General features: G+C 44.7%; 1 protein-coding gene across 1 annotated transcript in view; it reads left to right on the top strand.

The window, feature by feature from the left end:
- Nucleotides 1-6,076: 6,076 nt before the first annotated feature.
- The window catches only part of KCNK13 (potassium two pore domain channel subfamily K member 13), a 114,159-nt gene continuing 99,760 nt past the window's right edge, over nt 6,077-20,475 (top strand). Inside the window, exon 1 of the mRNA XM_030883107.2 lies at nt 6,077-7,048. Within this exon, the coding sequence (XP_030738967.2) occupies nt 6,709-7,048 (340 nt within the window). The 5' untranslated portion in view covers nt 6,077-6,708. The remainder of the gene's footprint in view (nt 7,049-20,475) is intronic.

Genomic DNA, 20,475 nt, shown 5'->3' on the forward strand with positions numbered 1-20,475 from the left:
AGCACTCCACTGGGTGAGTTTCCTGTCTTTTCACCACTTTGGGCCTGAGGTCAGGTTTTAGTCTGAGGTCAGGTTTATGCATGGCAGGTAAACCACCACCAGTGGGAAAGCTACAGTCTTCTTGGCTTGGAGATCCAGAGTACAGGGTTTGGAGCGTCCACAGCCTCTGAGAGTGAAGAGGGAAATGACAGAAGAAAGAGCCAGAGGGGATTCCCAGTGTGTTTGTAAACTCTCCTCAAATCTCTGGCTGACCGCGGAACCGTCAGTGCGTGGCTAAGGCTAAAAGAACTGAGCTAGAATTTGAGATACTTCCCGCTGTAGAGATAATATTGCAGTTGAGTTCAGCCAGGTTTACTGCCTGTTTAAGAAGTATTGTTTTTAGAGGAACAGAATCCAGAATTTCTCCATCATAAATTATATACAGCAGTCACTAGCCACATGTGATATTTAAATACGTTAACATCAAATAAAGTTAAAAATTCAGTTCCTCACTTGCACTAGTCACATTTCAAGTGCTCAGTAGCACCACGATGGACCACTTTATAGAACAGCATAGATATGAGATACTTCCCTCATCACGGAAGTGATGGACAGTGTTTATCTGATCAATTAAAATGTGGAGATTGTCAGAACTGACCAGAAAAATGGAAAGAAAGAAGACTGAACTGCTATATGCTGTCCATAACAAATCCACCTTAAATATATATAAAGACAGAGATAGGTTAAAAGTAAATGGAAAAGATACCATGCAAATGTTAAGTAAATGAAGCCTGTGGTAACCAGATTAATATCAGACAAAATAAACTTCAAAGCAAAGAGTATTACCAGAGATAAAGACAGACACTTCATAAAAATAAAAGGGTCACTACATCAGGAAGATATAATAATCATAAATGCTTATATTAAATAACAGCTTCAAAGTATGTGAAACACAAATTGACATAAGTAAAGGGAGAAATAGACAATTTGACAGTCATAGTTGGTGATTTTAATACTCTCAATAACTGTTAGAATAACTAGAACAAATGTCACTAAAGACAGAAGATCTGAAAAACACTTATCAACAACCTTGACGTAATTGGCATTTATAGAACACTACGTCCAACAACTGCAGAATACATATTCTTTTCAAATGCATATGGTACATTCACTAAGACCATATTCTGGACCATAAAACAAGTGTCAATACATTTAGGAATACTGAAACATACCAAATATGGTCCTCTGACCTGTGAATGAAAAAACACTGCCTGCCTTATCAGTAAACAAAAGATGTGGCAGCCATCAAGCCACTGCAGCCACTCCCAGTGGTGCACCCTGAGGGAAAGCACAGGATACTGGCCCTAGATGGCTCAGGTGCATATCAAAGGAATGATTTCAATGAGCCCAGACGTTGCATCTTCCCATACCCGGGAAAGTGCTAAATACATTAACTTGAGATACCCAGTTTTCTTTACCAGTAATCTTTTGGTGTTCCAGCTACCTGGTTTTTGTCGGAAAACTCCTATATACCCTGGATCCTCCCCTCCCTCTTCAGAGCAGTCCCTCAGAACTACCTGAGAAGCTGTGTCCTGGGCTTGAAATCCTCAGAAAGTCTGACAAAACATAATTCTTAACTTTCAGGATGTGCCTTTTTTTTCACTTGACCACATTGAAAATGTTATAATTTGTCTTTAAAAACAGACTTAAAAAATTAACACAGCTAAATAATTTGTGGGTCAAAGAAGAAAAAATTGGAAAATATATTCAACAAAATGATGTAGAAATACAGCATACCAAAATTTTTAGGATGCAGCTAGCCCAGGGCTAACAGAGATTTATAGCTGAAAAATGTGAACATTGGAAAAGAAGATCTAAAATTTGTGACCTTACCATCCACTGTAAGAAGTTGTAAAAAGAAGTAAAGTAAACCCAAAAGGAATTAGAAGAATGAAATATGAGTAGAAATCCCAAGTGGAATTTATCCCAGAAATGCAAGGTTGGCTTGACATTAGAAAACAATAAATGAAATTCAAGATATTAACAGAATAAAGGAGAAAATTATATGATCGTTACACTAAATGCAGGAAAAGCATTTGATAAAATTCAGCACTCATTCATGTTTAAAAAAAACCTCTCAGAAACAAAAGTAAAAGGAAACTTCCTCAACCTGATAAAGGGTATCTATGAAAAACCCACACTGTAGTTAATGGTGGAAGAACTAAAGGCTTTCCCGTAGGATCATGAACAAGACAAGGATGTCTGCTTCCACCACTTCTAGTCAGTATTATACTGAGGTCCTAACCATTGCAGCATGACAAGAAAAAAAAAGGTAAACATCAGAAAAGAAGAAGCAAAACACTATTTCAGATGCCATGGTTATTTACATAGAAAATCCTAAAGGGGGACTTCCCGGGTGGCACAGTTGTTAAGAATCCTCCTCCCAATGCAGAGGACACGGGTTCAATCCCTGGTCCAGGAAGATCCCATATGCTGCGGAGCAACTAAGCCCATGCACCACAACTACTGAGCCTGTGCTCCAGAGCCCACGAGCCACCACTACTGAGTCCAAGTGCTGCAACTACTGAAGCCTGCGCGCCTAGAGCTGGTGTTCCACAACGAGAGAAGCCACCTCAATGAGAATTCCACACACCGCAACATAAGAGCAGCCCCCGCTCACCGCAACCAGAGAAAGCCCACGCACAGCAATGAAGACCCAACACAGCCAAAAATAAATAAATAAAAGAAAATCCTAAAGGAATCAACTACTTCAGCTAATGAGTGAATTTAGCAAGGTTGCAGGAACCAAGTTAATTTGTAAAAATCATTTGCATTTTTACATACTACAGCAAACACTTGGAAAATAGGATCTTGATATTTCATTTACAATTTCATCAAAAAACCAAAATACTTTAGAATGAATTTACAAAGATGTGCAAGATCTCTACATGAAAATTTGCTAAGTCGGAAATAAACTGAGGGCTATACCTCATTCATGAATTAAGATGTCAATTCTCCCTAAAATAGATCTGACACAATCCTAATCAAGATCTCACAAGGTTTTTTCTGATGAAATTAACAGGCTGATTCTACAATTTTGATGAAAATGGTAAGATGCTATAATACCCAAAGAAAATCTTGATAAAGAAGAGCGAAGTTGGAGGACTCACACTTCCTGAATTCAAGACCGATTATAAAGCTACAAGTAATCTAAATACTGTGGCATTCTTATAAGGATAGACAAATAATGAGCAGGATACAGATTCCTATAATAAATTCACTTTTTTCTTTTCAGCAAATGACACTCAAATAACTGTATAGCCACACGGACAAAATATACCTCGACTCTTTTACCTCACGCCATACAGAAACAGACTTAAGATAAATCATTGACCCATGTACAAAAGCTAAAACTATAAGATTTCTACAGGAAAAAAACCTGTAAAACTTACGCAACCTTAAGGGAGGTGATGATTTCTTATTACACAAAGAGATCCAAACATAAATGAAATGATTGATAAATTGGGCTTCACCAAAATTAAAAACATAAACATCAGAAAACATCTTTGAGAATTAGGCAATCCAGAGACTTGTTGAAAATATTTCCAAGATACATATCTGAGAAAGGACTAGTATCCTGGATCTATATAAAGAATCCCTACAGTTCAGTAGTAAAAAAGAGAAACAAATCTTTTAATGGATATTCAACAGATTTTACAATATTTCAAAAGATAAAAAAGCAGATATACGAATGGCCAACAAGCACATTAGTCATCAGGGAAATGCAAATTAAACTACAATGAGATACAACAACACATCCACCAGTATGTTTAACATTAAAATGACTGATACTGCCAAATGTTCACAAGGCTGTGGGACATCCAAGACTTGTATCTTGTTGGTTGGTACAGCTACTTTGGAAAAATGTTAGGCAGTTTCTTATAAAATTAAATACACACCACCCCTATGACCCAGCAATTCCACACCTAGGTATTTACCCAAGAGGTATGAAAACATATATCCGCAAATACTTGTGCGAGAATGTTCCTAACAGTTTTATTATTTATGATGGCAAACATTTTTAACAGCCCTGGTTTCTATCAATAAGAAGAGAATGAATATTCAAACAATTAAAAAGTAGCAATAAAAGAACAGATTACTAAGGCATATAACATGGATAGATCTCAGAAATACAGTGCTTTACACAAAAGAATACATAACTGTATGATTCCATTTATATGAAGATCTAGAACTAAGCAAGACTAAGTTCTACAAAGTGAAAACAAGTTGATGGTGGAAAAATCCAGAACAGTGATTTCCTCTGTAGGAATGTGGGTAGGGATTTGCTGGGAAGGGACATACAATATTTGGTTGACAGGCTGCATAGGTAGGTGTTTAATTTGCAAGAGTGTATGCATTTGTGAGACCTCATTTAATGGTACACTTAAGATGTGTGCATTTCATAGTATGTAAATTTTATCCTCCCCCCAAAAATCTGGAAGTAAATAGGGTTGTGTTGAACTCTAGGTAGTAATATGCAGGGAGAACTTGGGGGGTGGGGTGAGGAGGGGGCGTGTAGTGATGTCTGCAACTTACTTCGAAATGAATCCAAACAAGATGGGTTGATGGATGGAAAGAGGGATGGATAGATACGTAATAAAGCAAGTATAGTAAAATGTTCGTTGAGAATAAGGCTATTCACTGTAAAATTCTTTCAACTTTATGTTTGAAATTTTTCACAATAAAATGGGATGGGGGAGTAATTGCAGGACTCAGCCAGTGTGTATACACATGCTCCTCCTGTAAGTGCTGCCACCTAAAACTCTTGCCCTCGATAGGCTAGATAAAAGAGGGGTATCTGGGGGTGGATAACGGGAGAGGAGTGGGAGAGGAATCCTAGCAGCATCAGGGCTTCTTATGGCAGATGTATTGGAACCCGGAAGTGTGTTTTTTTTATTCTCTGCTCTTGGGGAGTATAGGTGGGTGGCCTCTGAGCCTGGGGTCGCTCTCTCGGGAGGCGAGGAAATTCTCCTTAGTTCGAAGATGCCCATTCATCTTTCCTTCTTGTATTCATATTCACTCCCAAATGCTAGGGACTGGTGATTCCGAAGGGGCAGTGTGTGGCTGGGTACGCAGGTGGGGGCGAGATGTGTCTGAAGGGGACGGAGCGCCCTCTTCTGGCCCTGGAGGGGCCCACACAGGCCCGCTAAGCACCTGACCTGACCCTCCTCTTGAGCACCCACTCCCGGGATCTGTGCGTCCGGGATGCGAGCGCCGCAACCCCCGGGTGGCCCAGCAGGGAGCCGGGCATCAGCAGGCGGAGACTAGTGCTGGGGGCGGCTCCGCGCGGCCGGGAGGCGGAGGACGGGGTGGAGTCGCCACCGCTGCTGCCAGCTGAGCGGCTCCACCTGTTGCAGCGTCGGAGCGCGCGGACCAGGCAAGGCAGACCGCGGCGTGGACCTCTGCTCCCCCCGCAGAGGGACCCGGAGGACAGTGCTGACAGAGCGGCGCGGAGGGTGCACTCCCCGGTGAGTGAGACTCGAGCGCGGCGCCAGCGCTCCTTGAAAGGCGGGGTCTCGGGGAGGGGCCCCGGCGGTTTGCTAGCGAGCCTGTGGCTAGGGTGGGGTAAAGACCTCTCAGCGGAGCCCTGTCGGCGCAGGATCTCTGGAGCCCACCGAGGCAGCCAAGCCAGGGTGCAGGAGATGGAATTCTCCGGGGTCACTGCCTCCTGCCCGCGTGTTCCTCCAGTCCCCGGTCCTTGGCAGCCTCCCCAGAAGCTGGGGCTGGCTCGCGGCGCGCGCTTCGAGCGGGCGGATCCGACACGTGGGGGTGGAAAACGCCCCCGCGCGGGATCCAGAAGCCAAGGGCGTCTGGTCGGGCAAGGCTAGGAAGGCTGCCTGGGGGAGAGGCCCCTAACTTGCTTCGCTCCGTCACTCCAACCTCCCTTTCTGGTCTCCTCCTCCAGCAAGTCGGCCCGCCGGACGCCGCGCAGCGTCGGGGGCGGGCGGGAGGTCGGAACCCGTGAACCGCGCTCTGCGCAATCCCTCTGTCCGTGCGCCCGCCCGGGACCTGCTCCAGCCTCTAAGCGCCGGCAGCCGGGCCGGTGACCCGAGAGGCCCGAGGCTCCGCGCGACGCCGAGCCTGGGACACAGCACTGCGGCTGTATCTGAGGAGGCACTTCCAGCACTAGCGGACTGAGAGCCCGCGTCCTAGACGTCAGTGGCTTGAGAAGCGACGGTCAAGGAGACAGAGACCGCGGGGCTCCGCTCACCCGTCAGCGCCCGAGGCCCCTTGCTTTGGGGGAAGGTCAAGCCCACCCGAGTTTGCCTTGAAGATGCGCCACGCCCCCTCCCCAATCTGAGCCGGGCAGGACACCGGGGGAAGCAGCGGCTGCATCCTCGTGCCAAGCAGAAGCGGACTCCGTGCCGGGTCACTCAGCTCTTCAGCTTTTAGGAGAACTCCTAGGGGGGCGGGGACGGCGGCGAAAATGCGGATTTGAAACCGGGAGTCGAGGCGGACGTGGGGGGCTGGCGCTGCAGGAGCGGTCGACGCGGCGGCCCCGGGAACCGCGTGGCCTGGAGGAGCGTCCGGCGGTCATGGGCGAGCTGGCTGTCGCGCGGCCAGGGGCGGACTGAGCGTCGGGCCGAGACCGCACCTCCCGGGGCGCCCGGGTGACAGTCAGCCGGCGGACACGGCCGCCCGGCTTGGGGCTGCCCCGGGGGTTTGGCCATGGCCGGCCGGGGTTGCGGCTGCAGCTGCGGCCCGGGCCACCTGAACGAGGACAACGCGCGCTTCCTGCTGCTCGCCGCGCTCATCGTGCTCTACCTGCTGGGCGGCGCCGCCGTCTTCTCGGCGCTGGAGCTGGCGCACGAACGCCAGGCCAAGCAGCGCTGGGAGGAGCGCCTGGCCAACTTCAGCCGCCGCCACAACCTGAGCCGCGACGAGCTGCGCGGCTTCCTTCGCCACTACGAGGAGGCCACCGAGGCCGGCATCCGCGTGGACAATGTTCGCCTGCGCTGGGACTTCACCGGCGCCTTCTACTTCGTGGGCACCGTCGTGTCCACCATAGGTAAGTGGGCCCTGCGGTAGGGCGGAGGGGCGACCATCCTCGCAGGCGTTTTTCTGGCCCGGCGCTTCGAAGGGCGGGACCGCGCTTCCCAGCCCTGCATTCATCCACCTCCGCGCTCGGCCAGGTGGCACCGATGTGAGCTGTTGCCTGATCCACAGGTGGTATTGCCTCCCTGCTTCTTTAAGTGAGGTCCACGGACCAGCTGCGTCAGCATCACTTGGGAGCTTGTTATAAATGCAGTCTCAGCCCCTCCCCAGACCACTTGAGTCAGAATCTGCGTGTTAAAATCTCTAGGGAATTTGAGTGATCCTTAAATTGGAGACGTTCTGCTCTGGGAGTGTTCCTAGTTAAGGAGACTGAGCTTGAATTCATGGAACATTAGTGAGAAAGCTTACAGATCGGGACAGGAGCCTATAAACATGAATTGAGTTAGTACAATGCGTGAGGCACTGGTCTGAGGGGGAGAAACAAATTTTAAAAAGACTGTCCATGACTTAAAACTTAATAGAGAGAAAAAATAGATCAAAAACAAGATTGGAAGTAAGGAGGCAAAAGTGCTAATGAGGATGGAAACTGTTTTCTGCCAGGAGGAAGCAGGTGGGGGTGGGGAGAAGGGACCTATGGGCTGAACCGCTAAGTGTTGGCCTGATTGGGCTCTGGAAACTAAAAGTGCTTTACACTGCGGAGGAGGAGAGAATTGCGTTCAGGGTCCAGTGAGCTCCCTGATCTGTAGGGAATAGTGGAAGGAAAGCTAGGGGAGTCTCCTGGCTAATGGGATGGAGGGGGGAACTCTAGTGACAGACTCAGGAGCTAGAGCTTATCTAGAGGCAATTGGAAGCTATTGAGAGTTTTTGAGCAAGCGTGTTTCATGGCTGCCGTCAGTTATGCCTTTATTACTAGCAGAAGGAAAAAGATTGGGAGTCTTTGCACCACACTCCTAAGGACTGTTCATGCGTAAAGCATACTTGAGTGATAAGGGGGTTGGGAAAGATGCTGTAGAAATTCTGAAGAAAGCAGAGAGCTGGAGCGGAGGAGGGGGCTTTGAAAGGCTGCGCAGAAGGGGAGCGGCTCCCGGCTGGCTGCCGGAGCACCGGAGCCGCAGCAGGGCCGGCAGGGGGCTGTGCAGGGGCTTGGCTGCCGTAGCCCCTGTGCTGCCGGGAGAGCTGTCAGTGAGGCGGTGACAAGGCGGACTTCTTTGAAGCTCCCACACAAGGTTGTCTTTGGTAGACGTTCTTTCAGGAGAAGGAACACACGGTACAACAGGGATCAGCCTCAGGCCTGATTAGTCAAGAAAGACTTCCCAGGGTTAGTCTAGAAGCCCAGGGCTTCAGGTGGTGAGTAGGAGGCAAGGTGGAGAGGACTGGCCTGATTCCAGATACACGGGCTGCGTCTGAAGTGCTTTGTGCTGAACTGCCCAGCTCGCCACCGCAACCCTGTCTTATTTCAGGCGGCCCTGCCCATCCGTGGGCCGTTATGACACCACAGTAACTGGGTATCTGGTAAGAAAGACTTTCATAGCATTCTCCACGATGACCAGAACACGGGCCCTGACGGGGATGGAGACAGAGTAATACCCTCCACAGCTCTCTCCCCCAGCCCACGTTCTCCACTGGACTCTCCTAGCAGAATTGCCTAAGTCCTCCCATTTCTCAAAAGACAGTTCCAGAACTTCTATGTAGGGAGGACTTGGGGTGAGCAAACTGATTGGGAAGGGTTGCTGTGGAACTTTCCTTGAATCTGCTATGTCTGTGTAGCTGGTACAGGGTTTTGATTTAGATTATTCATTTGGGGGTGGTTTTGGTGGGAGATTGGGGAGCTAAGTCCTCCCCACGCCCTCCACAGGCCCCCCCGTTTGTACTTCCCATGGCCGTGGACGTAGGAAGGAGCAGAGTGTGTGTAAAGACTGGTGAACACCAATGCCAGAGGAACCGCGGATGTCGTGGATGGGTGGGCATATAAGCACACAGTCATCCGGGGGCACAAATAGAATAATGAAGCCTGACGGAACAGAAGGAAACCTGGACCGAGAGTCTGGACTTGGAGCTACTGACCCTGCCTGTACGTTGGGCCGGTTCCTTAACATTCTGAGCCCCATTCTTCTCTTCTGAGATACCTACAAGTGCCCACCTTGGAATCTGGCACATTGTAGCTGTTGAGTAAATATTAGTCCCGTCTCCTTCCCACACCTGCCCCTAAGCCTGCCCCTCTCGCAGGGTTCTTGCCAGGGATAATGAGCTCATATAAGTGAATGTTCTTTGAAAAGGACAAAGCACTATGTAAGTATGGGCTTTTTTTACTTTCTCATTTCTCACATGTCCTTAAATTGTTTCATTAATCGCTGATGTAATAACAGCACTTGCAGCCCTTTATTGGGGTACATAATTAGGCACATACTGTGATTATTATGTGAATATGTGATGCAGCTAATTTCATCGATTAACCACAATTTCAATCAACACAATTCATATATGTGATATGTGATTCATATGTGTGAAGTGTGATTATCCCTGTTTTATAGATGAGGAAACTGAAGCTTCATGTTCTTTGTAAAATAAAGAAGAAAAAAAAAAAACCATCTGTAATGACATCACCTAAAGTTGACCATGGTTGACATTTTGGTCATTTTTTTAAATTGAAGGTTAGTTGATTTACAATGTTGTGTTAGTTTCAGATGTACAGCAGAGTGATTCAGTTATACATACATATATATCAGTTTTTTTCAGATTCTTCTCCCTTATAGGTTATTACAAAATACTGAGTATAGTTCCCTGTACTATACAATAGGTCCTTGTTGTTTGGTGCATTTCTTTCTATTCTTTTTCCCTATAGACACACCTATGTACATATGTATTTTTCTAAATTTGAATCATATTCTATAAACCCTTTACATCTTGTATTTGAATCGTAGTATTACATGATGGTTTTTTCTTCTAAAAATTAGTTCCACTCTGTTTTATTCTGCAAAGGTGTTGAGGTAACAGATAACAAGAAAGCATACAGTAGAATAATCATAAAATGTAAATAAAACCTCAGAACTAGGAAAAAAAGAAGAACAGAAATATGGAAAGCAGTTGGATCTAGGAAATCGGTAGAGAGGAGCTTTGTCTTAGCTGAAGTTCCCTCAGAAGCAGCTTCTGAGCCAAGAATTTGAGTGCAAGCAGTTTATTGGCAGATTCAAGGGAGACAGGGAGGTGAAGGAGGAAGTGATACAAGAGAGGGAAGTCAGTCAGTATAGGGTATGGTATTAGGCAGAAAGCATAGTGGGCAACTGATCCTTAATCTCAAGTGGAAGCTTGAGAACAGTGCAAAGCTCATTAACCGGACTTACCCCAGGCAAGGGAGCTGGGGTATTTATACACCCACACTAGTCAGAACGTGGTTAAAAGCTGCTTGGAGGGTGGGGGAAGCACAAAAATATAATTTCCAGGTACTTCTGTCCTGATTTTTCATGGACGGCCCAAGAGTAGCCTTCTGATAAGATATAGGCACTGGCCATTTGAAGTCAGGCCAGTGTGTCCAGAAATGATAAAGGAGATGCCAGGGGGTGAGGACTCAGTACCACCAGTGACTATTCAAGCTTCAGATTTGGCTGCAGGCTCCATGGCGGAGTCATGACCCACACTGGAATTTTGTTTTTTGGCTGTGTTGGGTCTTCGTTGCTGCACGCGGGCTTTCTCTAGTTGCAACGAGCGGGGGCTACCCTTCATTGTGGTGCACAGGCTTCTCATTACTGTGGCTTCTCTTGTGGCGGAGCACAGGCTCTAGGCATGCGGGCTTCAGTAGTTGCAGCACATGGGCTCAGTAGTTGCGGCACACGGGCCCTAGAGCACGGGCTTCAGTAGCTGTGACGTGCGGGCTCAGTAGTTGGCGGCACGTGGGCTCTAGGGCATGTGGGCTTCAGTAATTGTGGCACACGGGCTCTAGGAAATGCGGGATTGAGTAGTTGTGGAGTGCAGGCTCAGTAGTTGTGGCTTGTGGGCTCTAGAGCGCAGGCTCAGTAGTTGTGGCACATGGGCTTAGTTGCTCCGTGACATGTGGGATCTTCCCGGACCAGGGCTCCAACCCGTGTCCCCTGCATTGGCAGGCTGATTCTTAACCACTGCACCACCAGCGATGTCCCCACACTGGAATTCTTAGTAGACAAAAGGAAGCATACACCTTTTCCCAATATGCAATTCTCAAAAATATTTTCCTCTTGGGATTTTATATGGGAAACATTGCATAGGACAGTGGGTGATGCTCACAAACAACAGTTTCCTGGAAAATGCAACTGAGGATTTCATGCAACTGTCGTTTAATTTAAAAGTCAGAGCAGAGTAAAAAACACTGTGGCCAGTTTCTCAGAAGTTTAAACATAGAACTACATGTGACCCAGAAATTCCACTCCTAGGGAATATATATCCAAAAGAATTGAAAGCAGAGACTCAAACAGATACAGGAACACCTCAGAGATGCTGCGAATCCGGTTCCAGACCACCGCAATAAAGCGAATATCACAGTAAAGCGAGTCACATGAATTTTTTTTGGTTTCCCAGTGCATATGAAAATTATGTTTTCACTGTGCTGTAGTCTGTTAAGTGTGCAATAGCATTATGTCTAAAAAATGTATATACCTTAATTTAAAAATACTTCATTGCTAAAAAGTGCTAACCACCATCTGAGCCTTCAGTGAGTCATAATCTTTTTGCAACAGTAACATCAAAGATCACTGATCACAGCCCACCATAACAAATATAACAATAATGAAAAAGTTTGAAATATTGCAAGACTTACCAAAATGTAACACAGAGACACGAAGTGAGCAAATGCTGTTGGAAAAATGGCATCAATAGACTTCCTCGTCACAGGGTTGCCACAAACCTTCAGTTTGTAAAAAACACAATAGCCGTGAAGCACAGTAAAGCAAAACACAATAAAAAGAGGTATGTCTGTATTTGTACACCAGTGTTCATTGCAGCATCGTTCACAGGAGCCAAAAGGTGGAAGCAACCCAAGTGTCTGTATCAGCAGATGAATGGATAAACAAAATGTGCATACATACAATGGAATGTATGGACAACGCAGATGGACCTTGAAAATATGATACTTAGTGAAATAAGCCAGACACAGAAGGACAGATACAATTCGACTTAGATGAGGTGTTTAGGATAGGCAGATTTCATAGGGATGGAGAGTAGAATAGAGGGTACCAGGGACTGAGGGAAGGAGGGAAGACTTCTTTAATGGCATTTTTGTTGGGGATGATAAAAAAGTTTTGGATATAGAGAGTGGCGATGGTTATACAACAATGTGAATGTATTTAATGCCATCAAATAGTACACGTATGAATGGTTAAAACGACAAATATTATGTATATTTTACCACAGCATAGAAAGAGCAGAATATTAAAACACGACTCAGGGAGTTGATTCTGAAAGAGGCTGGTGATCAGACTTGAAACAAGAATGAATTTGAAGCACTCAGAGAAGTAGATTGACGTTATACTCTGTAAGTGATCTTCTGTAAATATCTTTTTCTCTCAAATAGGCATCTATTAGGCATTTGTTTTTGTGTTTGCCTGTGTATTTATAACTCAGCTTCTGTCCACAAAGGATATGAGATCATTTGCATATTGATATGGTCAGGGTAGCCTTAAGCCTTGGGCTACCCCGTCATCTCAGTAGCTTAACACAACAAGAGTTTACTTCTTACTCAGCCAAAGCCCATTGCGGGCGAGGTGCTTTACCAGGACAGTTGTCTCCTGGGTTGGCCCAGTGTTCCAGGATTCTTCTATCTTATGGCTGCTCTTTATCAGCTCATGCCTCCAGTACTGCCCAGGAAGGGACAGAAAGGGTTGAAGAGTGCAGCCACCTGCAATTAAACGGCCACCACCTGGAGGTGACAAGAAGTCACCTCCACACGTGTTTCATTGGCCAAATCAAGTCCCATGGCTACACCCAACTTCAAGGATGTAGAGAACCACACTCCTCCCGTAAGTCCAGAAGTGGATAAGACTTGATCTCGGTGAACAGCACGGATGCGTACCGCACATATATGCACTAGAAATGGATACTAATGGATTTAAGACATTGGGGAGATGAGAAAACATGAGTAGGATAGGACAGTGAAGCCACACATTGTTAATACACAGAGGTATATGTCAAAAGGACCCACGTAATTGCCAGATTTGGCTGTGAGTTTTCCAGTTGTTGAAAGAAAGAGGCAAGGGCAACCATTAAATGGTTCCTTTTATCCAGGCTGGCTGCTTGGAAGACACCCAGCTTTTTTAGATGGGAATAAAAATTTCTCCTATAGATTGTCATGAAAGGGACAAGACAATGTGATGAGTAGTCTTCTCCACTGCATCTCAGCTGTGAAAGACAACCCTGTGCTCCTGCACGGCATAGCATCCCTCAGTACAAGGTGCAGTTCCGGAAGAGCCCCTCTGCCTAAGTCCAAGGTCATGCAGGGCGGTGTCCAGCTTCCAATTGTATGGTCCAGTAAGAACGTCTAGAATTCTCTACTGGCGGTTCCCAAGGTTCACTGTCCATAAGTACTCACCTGAGGGGAGTGTGGTGCTTCTTAAAATGCAGGTGTCTGGATCCGCCTTTCAGAGCTCCTGATGCATTTTAAGAAACTTCCCCAGATGGTTCTGATAGAGGCAGAACAGGGAGCACACTTGAGGCATGTGTGATAGGAGTTGGCCTAGGGTTGAAAATTGAGACCACCCCCAAGGATTCTTGCTACTCAAACAGTCATCCGTGAATCAGCAGGACAAGCATCACCTTGGACCTTGTTAGAAATGCAGAGTCTCAGGCCAACCCCAGACCACCTGAATTAGAAGCTGCTCTTCAGCAAACCACCTGGTGAATTGTAGCCACGTTAAAGTTTGAGAACTCGAGTGTAGGAGGCTGTTATGTGATGTTGTGATGTTGCTGACCAGGGGAGGCCCCTCCCTGAGCTTTGAAACTTAGGCAAGCCAGTGGCAGGGCTAGAATGGAGAGGGGTGAGATGTGCTTGTCTTTTGCCTTGGTGGACCTCCTCACCTGCTGGTGGTTAAGGAGGCGAGGGGAACATTAATTTAGAACAACACTGGGACTTCCCTGGCGGTCCAGTGGTTAGGATTCCACGCTGCCACTGCAGGGGGCCACAGGTTTGATCCCTGGTCGGGGAACTAAGATCCCACATGCTGCGTGTCGAGGCCAAATAAAAACAAAAAAGGGAAAAAAAGGCGCAAATGAAAACAAATGAGATAAGGAAAAACTCTTGAAAAAGAAAAATCTAGAACAACACTTATCAGATGCAGGGATGTGCTGCGTCTGAGCTGAGAAAGTGGCTTGTATGGGTCTGGGAAGCTCAGACTCAGAGATGACCAGCCCCGCCTCAGTGGTGGACCACTCAAAGTAGGCGACCAGATCTTCAACACAGTTTTATCTATTTTAACTAAACAGAGATGATCATAGTGGCGCCCCTTTTTGGACCTGGGTGTGGTTCATGATTAGCACCTGTGCAGCGGTATTCTACAGGGCTCTCGTGAGGTTCAGGAGCCGGGCAGACAGGTGTGTGATTTGGCCTGGCCAGTGTGCACACCTATGGGGTGCTGGACTGGATGTTGTTTTCAGAATCGTTTTTTTTTTTTTTCTACATGCAAAGAGCTTTTGAATCAAATTATATTAGATCCAAAAAATAAAATACTGGGAATCACCACCTTATAGTCTAAAGCTATGACCGAACATCAAAGATGATGAACAGGCATTGCGAAAGAGTAAAAACATCCCCTGAATACATTAATAAATATCACATGTTAGCAGATGTCATACGTGTGTCAAGATTTAACTGACACATTGAATTGGCACTTTACATTTTACAAAGCATTTGCACACAAATCTTAGGAGATGGGCAGAGAAGTTACTATCAATTCCATTTTGCAGATAAGGAAACTGAGGTACCGATAACATAAGTATTTTATGACCACGTGGCTATAAAGCAGCAAAGTCAAGATTAGAACCGGATTTCATTTCGTTTATTGTCTGTTGATAAAAGAAATACATATTCATTTTAGAAGACTGGAAATATATGGGAAAGTATAAAAAAGAAACTAAAAATCACCCATAATTCTACCATCCAACAAGAACCACTGTTAATATTTTGGTTTATCATATTATATTGGACCTAAAGTACTAAAGATTTTACTGAATCTAATATGCATCATTATTTTATGTACCATTAAGAAAGCAAATAATGCTGCCAGTTAGATCTTGACATGCTAGCAATTGTGAGATTATCCTGATTTCCGAGATATTAAAATATTGGGAAAAATATCTTAAAATCACTGAAATATATTTTGTATCTGTTTTCCATATAACCATTATAACATGAGCTTATAACAACTCTTGTATAAAATGAGCGTATAACAACGGATGTAATTAGGTAAAAATGAATCTCATTATAGTTAGAATTTCTTTGATTTATATTAAAGTTGCTTAATTTTAAATATTTATTAAAAATACAGTTCATCTCTGAATCAACTAGCTACTCCCCCATTTTTCTTTTGGGAGCAAGAGATATTGTGTTAATCATTGTATGGTTGTGCTTTATATTTTGAGAATTTTAGCCGTTTGCCATGTTTGTATCTTACTTTCCATCTGTTACTTTCCATCTGTCGTTTCCTGTTTAATGTTTATTTAGATATAGAAACATTTTTAATTTATGTACCATTTCATATTTTAGTTTTTCCTTCTGATTTCTTCCATTGCTTTTGTGCTTAGAAAATCTTTTCCCGTCTGTAAGAGTGCTTATTGTTTTTTTTTGTTTTGTTTTGTTTTTGTGGTACGCGGGCCTCTCACTGTTGTGGTCCCTCCCATTGCAGAGCACAGGCTCCGGACGCACAGGCCCAGCGGCCATGGCTCACGGGCCTAGCCGCTCCGCGGCATGTGGGATCCTCCTGGACCGGGGCACAAACCTGTGTCCCCTGCATCGGCAGGCGGACTCTCAACCACTGCGCCACTAGGGAAGCCCTATTGGGTTTTTTTTTTAATTGAGGTGACATTGGTTTACAATATTATGTAAGTTTCATGTGTACAGCGTTATATTTCTACTTCTGTATACGCTGCAATGTGCTCGCCACCAGAAATTTAGTTTTCATTTGTAGCCATACAGTTGATCCCCTTTACCCATTTTACCCTCACCCTGCCTCTTTCCTTCTGAGAACCGCCACTCTGTTCTCTGTATTTACGTGTTTGTTTTTGTTTGATTTAGTTTGTTTGTTTATTTATTTATTTATATTAAAAAAAATTTTTTTTTGCGGTACGCGGGCCTCTCACTGTTGTGGCCTCTCCCGTTGCGGAGCACAGGCTCCGGACGCGCAGGCTCAGCGGCCATGGCTCACGGGCCCAGCCACTCCGTGGCATGTGGAATCTTCCCGGACCGGGGCACGAACCTGTGTCCCCTGCATCGGCAGGCGGACTCTCAACCACTGTGCCACGAGGGAAGCCCTGTTCATTTATTTTTTGTTTTTTATATTCCACATATGAATGAAATCATATGGTAGTTGTCTTTCTCAGTCTGATTTATCTCACTTAGCATAATACCCTGAAGGCCCATCCATGTTGTCACAAATGGTAAGATTTCATCTTTTTATGGCTGAGTAGTGTTCCATTGCATGTATATATGTGTGTGTGTCACATTTTCTTCATTTATCTGTTGACGTGCGCTTAGGTTGTTTCCATATCTTGGCTATTGTAAATAATACTGCAGTGAACATTAGGGTACATATATCTTTTCAAATTAATGTTCTCATATTCTTTGGGTAAATACCCAGAAGTGGGATAGCTGGGTCATATGGTAGTTATATTCTTAACTTTTTGAGGAACCTCCATACTGTTTTCCACAGTGGCTGCACCAATTTACATTCCCACCAACAGTGTAGGAGGGTTCTCTTTTCTCCACATCCTTGCCAACACTTGTTATTTCTTGCCTTTTTGATAATAGCCAGGATGCCAGTTTTTGTTCAGTATTTTTTCAGCTGCTCTGCACTTTTAGTCATAGCAATAGTTGTTAAAACACTTTAAACTATTGTTTCATGTGAACAATGATGGGTACATTTTAAGACTGTAGCCAAGGAGCAGTGCTGCTCATGGGGAATGAGGGAGCAGAAAGCGTGGCTGGTAGGAATTTGCAGGCATTCATTCCAGGTAGGGTCACCTCTCTTGGGATCTACTACCAAATTTTCACGGGGAAGCTCTCAGACGGTCCATTCTGAGAACGCTGGATTTGTTTAATTATTTGTTTCCTACTTAGGAAACTTCAGTACCTATCTTGGAATTAGAGACTTTGCAGGCCATAGCTCTTACTCTCCACTGCCCAGCATTCTCATACACACACGTGTTAATTTCAGCTTGTTTCACTAGAAATTCTCGTTTATGTTATAAAACAGCGATTTCCTCTTCTTTTACCCTAAATTCCCTCCTGTTCTCTCTTCCCCTTCATACCTTTCTCTGTGAAGGAGAGATGGCTTTGGTATGAATGTAACCCAAATAATTCTGGGGCTCCTTAGGGTTCTTAGGGTATAGTGTTCCCTACAAACAAGCATGTTCCATTAGCCCAAAGTAATGGAAAAATAAATTCAGTTTTTGCTTGTGTATCTCTAAAGAATCTTAGTCTCCAACTTATAACACAAAGGAAAGCTAGCTTCCTCTCTCCCCATCTCCCAGTCTCTCATTCCTCAAAGGAATTCTGGAGCCTTTTATCCCGAAACCCCTCCCCAAATCCTCCCCAACGGGCAGCCCTCTCAGTCTTTCTGTCCTTCCTTGTCTCTTCTCCCCCATCTCTCTCTGCTCTGTATTATCATGATTGACTTAACCTCTCCGACTTCTTTTAGCTTCCCCTCATTCAGCCTAGTGTTCATAGTAAAGCATAGCCCCAAGAGCGGACCCCACAAGCAACAGTCCTTTCCCCTGAGGAGGAAAGAGAGGAGGACAGGGGATGGTTCCTATCACCAGCCCGTCAGTGACTTTATACGCGGGGACACTCCCACCCTGTAGAGGAACACATTCCTGTGTTTGGATCCAGAAGCCCACGGTCCTGCTGAGGACAGTGGGGAGACACACCTCATCAGGACACATCTCCATCGTCGTGCTGCTCTCCCTTCGCCCTCCAACCTTCTGCCTCCTTCTCTTCAGCTTATCTGATTGCTGGACATTATAGCACTTTTCTGAAAGGCTGCACGTTTAGCACACCCACCGCATCTTCCTTTGGCCGGAGAGCCGCCATAGAAGCGTCATGAAATGCTCAGGATTTATTGTTCCCATTCTCTGATCAACCCCCCAGCATCTCTGCTATTGATCACCTCTTCTTGGAAGGGAAATCCTGTGGTCAGTGAGCCCAGGGTTCAGACCAGGAATGCAACTGAGTGGGACTTAGAGATGTGGGACATTAGGGAGCAGTGGAGCATGTGCCCTGGAAAGAGCAGCCCCACCACAGGCATTCAGATTCTAATTGCAAAACAACATTGTCCTGGCCAGACAGGTCTGAGGACAGCTCGACTCCAGAGTGTGAGTCCCTCAGTTAAAGCTTTGATCATCCGTGAGCTCCAGGCTGCTTTCCCTTTGGGAGGGAGAAGGATAAGAAGCTCTGAACTCTTCTTCATCAGTAGCAGCATCTTGATCTTTGCAGTTCACTTAAGTACCTGTTTGTGCAGGACACTTGATCATCACAGAGGGGAAATCTAACATATTTGCTGTCACATTGTACACCCACTAATCTCTAAAAGGAGATGGGGGTAGTTATCAATATATTCTCTTAACTCTTCTGATACTCATGACTAAACATATTGTATTGTAATCCATAAGTACCTACTATTCTGGTTTTTTTCCTTTCCTTTTATGTTATTTCCTATACACTTTCTCAAGAATTCCATGTGTTCAATTAATGTAGAATAGTTTATTTAACGGTCCTTAAATTATTGGATTTGGGGGTTATATGTGATTTTTTTTACTCTTGTGTTTAATTAAAAATTATGAAATTTATTGAGTGCTTTACCATAGGTTAAACCCAGTACAATCTTTACATATGTTTAATTCTTATAACAACCCCATAAGGGTAGGTACTGTTAATATTCTCACATTACAGACCAGGATCCGAGGCCCAGAGAGCTTCCAGGCAGTGTCTGAAGTTACCCAGTGGAAGTAGTGTGGGGCATCCCTTTAGAGCTTATACTGTGAACCACCACTTCTTTGCCATTTCTTCCTTTGGGGTCCGTGTGGGGAGAATTGCCAGTTAAAGAGATCACAACCTCTTTTTTCAGTGGTGATGGTCCTTAGGCAACCTGGGGTAATAGAAGAAGACAGAGATAGCCTGGGTAGCAGAATGTCAGGATGGTAAAAGATTTGGGTGGTGTTCTGCCTACCTCCCAGGAGTCCACATAATCAGAGCCTGTACTTCCCATTGGAATATTTGATGTCCTCTCAAAGTTGCAAGCGTCCTCCCATCACCATGACAACTAATGTGCCTGCCCCCAGAATTTTACTCTCCAGTTTGGACATATTTGATCCCAGAAGTCACTTCCTGACTCTGCCCATGAACTCTTGGAATACTGGCACCAAAGCGGTGTCTTGGGTCTTCCCTAGTATTAAGCATCTGATGAAGATCAGGTTGACCTTAGAGACCAATCTTAGAGACCAACATCGATCTTAGAGACCAACCAGGCAAGTGGTTTTCAAACTATGCTCCAAGGACCCCTGGGATTCTTTGTGGTATATAAGTACTGTCTTGAGAGCCAAGGGGGACACATCAAGTTCTTATCTTTGTTGTATGTATTTATTTATATATGTCCGAAATAGTTATCCTATTCTGCTACCTTTTTATTGACTATTGTTTGGAATGTAGAAAAGATTTTTATATACCCAAATACACTCATTTTCACTGGCATTTTTTTCTATATTTTTTCATAAATTTAGGTCCTCTCTGTGGTTGAGATAAGTATTCTTATCCATTCTCTGTTTAGTTCTAACTCATCTCAATGTTTTTCAAAAAGACTGTTTTATAAATGCTTTTTTATGGCTGGCTATATAATTATGCTTTGATTTATTTCTAAAATTATCACATAATAGTTTGAGAATGTGCATTTTCCAGAGTTCTCTTTTTTATTTGAGTGTTTCTGTGTATCCTGGTATCTGTATATATTTCAGTTGGATTTTTTCTTACCTTACAGAATTTTGGAGCAGGAGGGAACATAATCCCCAACCACACTCCAAGCCTAGTAAACACACCCAAAATAACATTTGTGTGTTTGGGGACATATAAATTCAGTGTTATTGATTTCATCACTTGTGTAACTTTAAATTTTATTAATAATACTTTTATTTACTTCTTTATGCTTTCTATGCTAACTATTTTTAAACTTACATTTGATTAAATTCCTACATTATATTAGCAGAGACTTGCTGACT

The sequence above is a fragment of the Globicephala melas genome, chromosome 2 (genome assembly GCF_963455315.2).
Source record: "Globicephala melas chromosome 2, mGloMel1.2, whole genome shotgun sequence".
Taxonomy (NCBI): domain Eukaryota; kingdom Metazoa; phylum Chordata; class Mammalia; order Artiodactyla; family Delphinidae; genus Globicephala; species Globicephala melas.